General features: G+C 58.4%; 2 protein-coding genes across 5 annotated transcripts in view; one reads left to right on the top strand and one right to left on the bottom strand.

Annotated features, from left to right (window-relative positions):
* Positions 1 to 1,662: 1,662 nt before the first annotated feature.
* On the bottom strand, positions 1,663 to 5,057 carry LOC145532746 (uncharacterized). 2 transcript variants are annotated; one of them, XR_014073507.1, is made up of 2 exons: positions 4,229 to 4,474; positions 1,663 to 2,844 (listed from the first exon to the last, which is right to left on the bottom strand). XR_014073507.1 is itself a non-coding variant. In XM_081558371.1 (2 exons), exons 1-2 carry the CDS (start codon positions 5,040 to 5,042, stop codon positions 2,754 to 2,756), a joined length of 858 nt encoding a protein of 285 aa, XP_081414497.1. In that variant the 5' UTR covers positions 5,043 to 5,057; the 3' UTR covers positions 1,663 to 2,753. The 2 variants fall into 2 exon arrangements, 1 of the variants encoding a protein (XP_081414497.1); XM_081558371.1 differs by having other exon boundaries at positions 1,663 to 2,797; positions 4,229 to 5,057.
* The window catches only part of RAB40C (RAB40C, member RAS oncogene family), a 23,629-nt gene continuing 20,466 nt past the window's right edge, over positions 4,571 to 7,733 (top strand). Inside the window, exons 1-2 of one of the 3 annotated variants that reach the window (XM_081558373.1) lie at positions 4,571 to 4,752; positions 5,467 to 5,685. In XM_081558373.1, coding sequence (XP_081414499.1) covers positions 5,544 to 5,685 — 142 coding nt within the window. In that variant the 5' untranslated portion in view covers positions 4,571 to 4,752; positions 5,467 to 5,543. Of the gene's footprint in view, positions 4,896 to 5,319; positions 5,686 to 7,733 lie in introns of those variants that run through there. The other 2 variants (XM_081558372.1, XM_081558374.1) reach the window with 2 other exon arrangements.

Here is a 7,733-nt window from a genome sequence, read left to right as displayed (position 1 = left end):
TTGCAGCGTCCACTACTGGTTCCTGCCAGGTGTGCACATGCTCCAGCGCTCTCCACCTGTGGGACTTCAGTGGGGCTTCTCTTGGCAGCAGGCCCCGGGCCCAGGGTTGGGGGTTGAGTAACCAGCTGGTCACTCAGTCACTTGTGTGACTCGCCCCATGGGTGGACCCCAGGCCCTACTCAGTGGGGAGGGGGAAACTCCCCAGACCACTTCTTTGTTCCCCTCTCTGGATAGAGGCTGGGTCTGGAGTCCTGGCCCCCATCCTGGCCCCAGCCAGTGGATGGGGAAACTGCAGGGGACACCATCAGGCTCTTCACCAGAGAGGCCCAGAGTGACCCTTGACCACCTAACACCTGGGAGCCTTGCGGGGCTGACCCAGGACTTGTGAGCAGAGGGCTGTTCTGGGCTGCTCTGTCCTTGGCCTCAGGCTCCTCAAAGGTCATCCCTGCAGAAAGGCACGAGCTACGTGGAGGCCAGCTCCTCCACCCACAGGGCCTCTTGGGCTCAGGGAAGGGCACCCCTCCACTATCCCTCCCTCGTCTGGGCCCGGCCTGGCTCCAGACCCTGTGGGTTCTTGCTGCACCCTTCTGCCCTGAGGCCGGGAGGTCAGAGGCCAGAGAGGACAGTGGCACAGGAAACTGCTAAGTTCGGAGGACAGGAGGCACCTGGGAGGCTGCTGCGTCTTTCTCCCAGGACTGGACTCCATGGACAGGTCTCGGGTGGCTGCGCCTGTGGCACAGGCTGTGCTGGTAAGGACCCAGTGGCCTCGCTCCGTCCTGGGTAATGGAGAACCAGGGAGTAGGGGCCCCCAGTCCTGAGGTACAAAGGGTGGTTTTGACTTAAAATTCTCTTCCAAGTGGGGTAACAGTTTCTCACCCACCATCCTTTCCAAGCAGCCTCAGACTCCGAGAAAGAAATGTCACCACCAGTGAGGAGTGACTTCCGAGCAGGGAGAAGGCAAGGTCAGCAGAGGTGGGCTCCAGTGTTGGTGCAGTGACCTCTGTAGGAGAGGCCTGGCTTGGCTGTGGCTCCCCAGTCCCTCCAGCTGAGGACTGAGACTCTACCCACTGGCTGGCATTTCTGCAAACACTGTGTCGTGGGAGGATGTGCCCTGTCTGGGCATGCACGTGGCCCTGTCTGCCATGGGCCAGCATCCAGGCTATGGCTGCTCTGTGGATTATGAATGAACCGGGTGGCCCTGCCCACCCCCCTGCCCATGAGTGCCCCAGAGCCAGGAGGGTACAAAGAGCCTCTCCCTGCAGGCAGGTGAGAAAGGGCCCGGTGCTCATCAGGTGCACACCCAAAAGAGCGACCAGGCCTCCTCAGGAGGCCTCTCCAGGCACCCCACCAAAGTGAAACAGCAGAGTCCACACGGCTCACTGCAGGTTATCTGCAGCTTGTAGGGGGTAGTCACTCAGTCGTGCCCCTGCCACGCAGAGGTCTGCTCCCTGTGAAGACCACCTACTGCTGGAGAATGGCCCAGGCTCGGTGACCCGCTAGGAAGAGTTCCTGCTGCCGTCTTGCTCGCCTCCTGGACATGTGCCAGTGAAGCTCTCCTCAGGGCCTAGTTGCTGTGCTGACATGCTTGTTCTCTCTGCATGCAGTCTTTTTAGGGAGCCCCAACACACACGGCCTCTGCCAGCTTGGGTCCTTTCCATTGACTTATTGTTTTCAGTGTCTTTATTAAGGCATAATTTACATATTACAAAGTTCACCCATTTCAAGTGTACAATTTTTGAGTTTTACAAAATATTTGTATTTGGCCACACTGGATCTTAGTTGCAGCATGTGGGACCTAGTTCCCTGACCAGGGATCAAACCCAGGTGCCGGAGTCCAGCTCCAGCTGGTCCAGGGTTCCCTCAGGATGGACGGCGTCGGCGATACGAATGAGAAGACACAGCGAGTCTCGGTGTTGCCAAGTGTCTTCTGACTTTCTTGTTTTTAAGACAACTTTTATATCTTTAGTTGTATTTTTTAAAGAATATAGGCACAGCAGATTATGACAAAGAAAGAATTCATTAACAGAAGGTTTTAAAGTAAAACCTGTTTTTCTATAATCTATCTTACGCCTTGAGCCCAACAAAAAGGAATGTGGTCCCATAAAGTCATGGTACAGCAAGCTGAAACAATGTAGTACAAAGGTCAGTTCTTAGCAAAAATCACCAGCTAAATTAACAATTGTCTTATTATTTGTATTAAGGCTAAACTTTTATTTTTATAAGTTTTTAACTATCATACTTTCATTACGCAGGCTAAATACGTTAAGAGCAAAAACATAGTAAATATAGACTAAGTAACAGTTTCATAAAGCAATATTTCTTATATTTCCTAATAAGCCTTTTTCCTACGAAGAGCTCTGTACCTATTGGGGCTTTTGTGTGTTAGGCTCTCAATGCTGTTTATTGTTAAGGAGTAGTCATGCACATTAGCTCCAAAGGCACAGGTACATTTATTAAGTAAACCAGTATGCCAGCAAGAAGAATTTAGATTAATAAACTCCATATCCTAGACAATCCCATCAGGGTGCCACCGTTTTTTAGGGGACTTGTCGATGGAGGTTTTAGATGGATCTATATTGGAAAAGAATCAGGAAAAGGCCTTTTACCTAAGTCATAGAAAATAAGAAGAGGTCTATTGTAGCAAACATCAGAAAGACAGACGTCATCTTTAAGGTGAGCGCTGAGGCAGCCTTCCGAGAATGCCTGAGGCCTGAGAAGCCGTGCTCGGATCAGTCCTTCTCCTCATGACACTGTCATGGGTGGGATCTCGTGGGCTGGCTCTCGGCACCCAGGCCCTCTGCATTGGAGCACAGAGTCCTTGTCACTGGACCACCAGGGAAGTCCCTACAGTCATCGGATTTTTAATAGCTTTACCAAGGAGTATAACCATCACCATTAGAACATTTTCATCATCCCAAAGAGACGTTGTGCCCAGTAAGCAGGCACTCACCGTTTCCCCTCCCCCAGGTCCTGGCAACCACTGATTACTTTCTGTGGACTTGCCTATTATGGATGTTTCATATAAATGTAGCAGGCATCAGCACTTTATTCCTTTTTACAAATGAAAATCTGTTGTGTGGCTACGCCACATCTTGTTTATCCATTGATTTGCTGATGGATGTTTGAGTTGCCACCTTTTGGTTACTGTGAGTAATGCTGCTGTGAACATTCATACATTAGTTTTTGTATAACACTACGTTTTCATTTCTCTAGGAGAGGAATTTCTGCATTGTATGGTACTTTTATGCTGGACTTTTAAAAAATTTCTGTTTATCTATTTTTGGCTGTGCTGGGTTTTGTTGCTGTGCAGGCTTTTCTCTGGTTGCAGAGAGAGGGAGCTACTCTCTAGTTGTGGTGTGTGGGTTTCTCACTGAAGTGGCTTCTCTTGTTGCAGAGCACAGGCTCTTGGGCTCCCAGGCTCTACAGGCTCAGTAATTGTGATGCATGGGCTTGGTTGCTCTGTGGCATGTGGAATCTTACCCGACCAGGGATTAAACCCATGTCTCCTGCATTGGCAGGTGGATTCTTTACCACTGAGCCACTAGGGAAGCCCATATGTTAAACTTTTGTTAACTACGTGTCATGTGTGAATATGTTCTCGGGAAAATGTTATCAATGAGAGCACCATTCTCCATCCCCAAAGGAAACCATGCTATCCATTTGGTGAGCATCCTTCCAGACTTTATCCTGTGCACACAGCATATTTCTCTACACACAAATCTAGAATGAAACGAATTAAAATTTTAAAGCATTCCTGTTAAAGTTACGCTGGGTATAACTGTACTATCATTTGTCTTCTTAGGTCAGTATTGTTTGCAGTTTACCTCATTCACTGAAGGGGCTGTGTAAACCTGGTTGATTTAATGGCACCGTATCCCGGGTCTAGGTGGTTTCACCACTTTCACCATCACTACAATGCTACAGTGATTCTTTGAGCTTGTTTCTGACAACTTCTACAGGCTAAACAAGATACGGTATTATTAGGCTGTCCAACCTCCCTCCCAGAGAGCTGTTCCTCACATTGTGGCCCACATGTGACATTGCCGATCCGATGGGGAGAAGAGTATTATTTTGCTTTACTTTATATCTTGAAGAGTAAAACTGTTATCTTCACACGTGTTCACACGCATTTCTAATCCATCAAAGTCACTTCCTCCTGGAGGCCCTCTGGTCAAATCTCAGAGCCCCACGCCCTGCCCCTCTTCCTGGGCCCCCCACCAGGCCTCACCAGCTCCGAGCCAGAAGTGCCATCTTCTCTGGAGCCGGAGGACAACCAGCGCGCTGAGCCCGTCATTCCGCAGCGTCCGGCCATCCGAGCCCCGCTGTCTAACTGCAGGCCTTACTAGGGGAAAGGCAGAGGCGAAGGACCGGAGCGGGGCTGCTGCGCTGAGGGCCTTGCGCCCCTGCCAGTACCCGCGCGTCCCCTCCTCACATTTTACTTCACCCGCCGGGGTACCTAGGCGTCCGAGGCGCCCACGCGGGAGCGGAAGTCCCGCCTCCCGCGGCCACTCCGAGCGCCGATTGGCTCTCCTCTCCGCGCCACGCCCCATTGGCGGAGACCGCCCCTTCCGAGGGCGCGAGGGCGCTCCGTCCCGTCCGAGGCCTCCGTGGGGGCAGCGGCCGCGACTTTCCCGAGGGCTCAGTCCTCCCGCGCCCATCCGCCTCACCCCCTCTTGGGGACGGCCGCCGTCCTGCTCCGTCCGCGGGAGGAGGGGCGTACGCAAACAACCTGGAGCTCCAGGCTCCTGATTGGTGAGCATCTCGGAAGGGGGCGGGCTCAGAGGCCGAGACCGACGTACGGGCGGGCCAGTTGCTCTGGGAGGGTCTGCAGCGGCGGCCAGTGGCGAAGGAGAGGGCGGACCGAGGAGCCCCGGGAGCAGAGGGCAGGGTTGCCGGTGAGTCCGCGATACTCCGTGGGACGCAGCGGGGGCGGTGGGGCTGTGACGGACGTGCAGGCGGACCAGTACTTCCGGGAAAGCGGGCGGCAGAGGACCAATGGCGACGGCGGGAAGGCGGGGCGCAGCGACGACGAGGCGGGGCATCTGCGGGCTTCTCTGCGCAGCCTGGGAAGCGGCGGGGCGGGGCATCTGTGATGGACCTGCGCTCGGGCTAATGGCCGCGGAGAGGGGGCGGGGCATGACCGATGGCGACGGCGGGGGGGCGGGGCGCGCGGAGGTCTCGCGGCGAAGTCTGGGAAGCGGGGGCGGGGGCTGGGGCGCCCGTGGTGCTGAAGGACGTGGCCGCCAGCCAATGGCCGTGGAAGGGGGGGGGGGGGACGGCGGACGACCAATGGCGGCGCGCGGGGCGGGGCGGGGCGGCGGGGCTGCGCGGCGCCTTGCGGGAAGCGGCGGGGCGGCGGCGGCGCTGAGGCTAGGGGAGAAGAGGCCCGGCGGGGGCGGTGGAGCAGGTGCGGGTTGGGCGGCCTCGCCGTCCCCCGGTCCCGCTCACCCGCGCCGGCGCCCGCAGGTCGGCCGGAGGCCTCCGCCTTCGGGCTCCGCGGCGCCGTGGGAATGCGGGCGAGGCCTGCGCGCGCGTGAGCGACGATGGGGACGCAGGGCAGCCCAGTCAAGAGCTACGACTACCTGCTCAAGTTCCTGCTGGTGGGCGACAGCGACGTGGGCAAGGGCGAGATCCTGGAGAGCCTGCAGGACGGCGCGGCCGAGTCCCCGTACGCCTATAGCAACGGTAAGCCGGCACCTGGCGCCGCCCGGCGACCTGCGTCCGACTGGCCGCGGGCCGGCGCCTGGCGGGGGCCGGGGAGCAGCGCCCTAGCTTGCCGGGGCCCGCCGCGTCTCTAGGGCGGAGACTTGGTCTCGGGCCTCCGAGGAAGAAGGGCCTTGCTTTGGCCGCGCGGCCGCACTGGGTGTGCACACCTGGGCGTCCTCAGAGGAAGACGTTTGGCTCCGGCTCCCAGCATCAGCACCTTGTGCTGGAGGAAAACGCGCGCTCCTGACGGGATTAAACGTTCTGCCCACGTTCCCGGATGTGTGGCCCGAACACGGCACATACGCATCACTGGCACCTGCCTTGGTTTCTCTCAGCGTCCGCGGTTGACGGGGCAGCGCGGCCCCTCCCAGGCTCGACGGTCCTTCCCCGGGACCTTTGTGCTCCCCGCAGGGCTGTCTTTCCTGAGGAATTCTGCTTCTTGGCGTCCTCGTTCTCCACACTCTTTGTGTCTTGGGCTCTCGCGGAGGCTGTTTACTAACCTGCTGGCCTATGGCAGCGGAGACTGTGGGCGCTGTTCCTCCATCCTTTCCTTTCAGGGCTGTCAGGGTCGTGGGGCTATCTGGGCTGGCCAGGCCCCCTCCTGCTGGGGCTGTGCCCCCTTGCCTAGCATGTGCTCCCAGCCTCAGCGAGAGTAGGGCCCTGGGTTCATTTTAGGGGCGAGAGGGCCAGCGGGAGGCCTCCACCGCCACTGCCCGGTGTCTCTCAGGCGCAGATGGTGGGCTCTTGTCACCTTCCCGGAGCCGCTGCCCAGGAGGCCGGTGGCGCGTATCTGGCAGATCCCGAGGCCAGGGCGCCATCAGGGCAGCAGCGGTTTCCTCGGACGAGACCTCTGCTGCCCAGGGTCCTCCCGCGGGTGTGGTGAGCACTGGGAACACAGCCACAGGTGGAGAGGGGACCCGCCTTCTCCCTGTGGCAGGCGGGCTGCTGCTTGAGGCGTGGAGATGGCAGGGACTCAGGGACTCCCGGTGACCTGGGCCAGTGCGGGTCGTTGGCCAGAAACGGTGAAGGAAGCCGCTCGCAGGTGGTCCTCTCGCTCCCGCTTCCTGGGAGCTCAGATTCTCTTCTGCTAACACCCCGCCATGGAGCCAGGGGAGGGGTCCATGCCCGCGGCAGGATTTGGCGTCGAGGCTCCTGTGGACCGGCCGCTGGGAGTTGTTGGCACAATGGTGGCTGGCAGGAGGGAGGTGCCGGTGGCCCAGCGGCTTCTCCCCAGGGCTCCACAAACTTCGCTCCGGTGCTGTCCGCTCTGCTGGGTCCCTGGGGCGCTCAGTGCGCCCCAGAGCTCAGAAGCCTTCTGCTGCCCCTCAGTCCCTTCCCCTTCACAGAGGGCAGTTCCGCCCTCCGCACCCTGGCTCCCGGAGTCTTCAGGGCTGTGGGCAGCGGGAAGACATGTTGTGGTGGCGCGCCCACATCCTGGGAGGCTGGAGACCAGGCACAGCTCTGTCTTCACTGTCTGCTCCTGGGTCAGTGCTGCTGGGCGCGCGCCTCCTTTGAGCCTGGGGTGTGGGGGAGGGAAGGCAAGAGATGGAGGGGCTGGAGGGGCGAGCTGGTGTGAGCGGTGTGCTTGAGGAGTGGCTGGCCCAGGATCTGCCCTGCCGGTTGTTTCTCTGTTTCTGGGACCCAGCGTGCCGCTGCGTCCCTGGACAGGTCCAGCTGTTTCTGGGGCTAGAGGTTCGTTTCTGTCCTCAGTGCTGACCCAAGGGCATCCTGGAGCTCTCATGCTGGGGTGTGCCCCCTGCTGATTTCTCCGTTGCTTTGTCCCCAGTGTTGGCAGGAGACTTGCGCTCGGGAAGCACAGCAGGCAGCCTGCTATAGCACCCCCGGGCTCGTGGTAACCCCTCCCAGTCTTTTCTCTTCCTTTGTGCTTTCCTGGGCGCCTCAGTCTGGAGCCGAGTGATTTCGGGGTTTGCCTTACCTCTGTCAGGTGCCGGGTTCTGGGGCGAGATTGCAGTGGCAAGCCCTTCTCACCACTCGTGCTTGCACCCTTGGCTGCATCTCCACCTTGG

This window comes from Giraffa tippelskirchi, chromosome 13 (assembly GCF_054371585.1).
Source record: "Giraffa tippelskirchi isolate mGirTip1 chromosome 13, T2T-mGirTip1v1.2.pri, whole genome shotgun sequence".
In the NCBI taxonomy this organism is placed as follows: Eukaryota; Metazoa; Chordata; class Mammalia; order Artiodactyla; family Giraffidae; genus Giraffa; species Giraffa tippelskirchi.
Note: the sequence above shows the minus strand (reverse complement) of the source record. Positions and strands in the feature narration are given on the sequence as shown.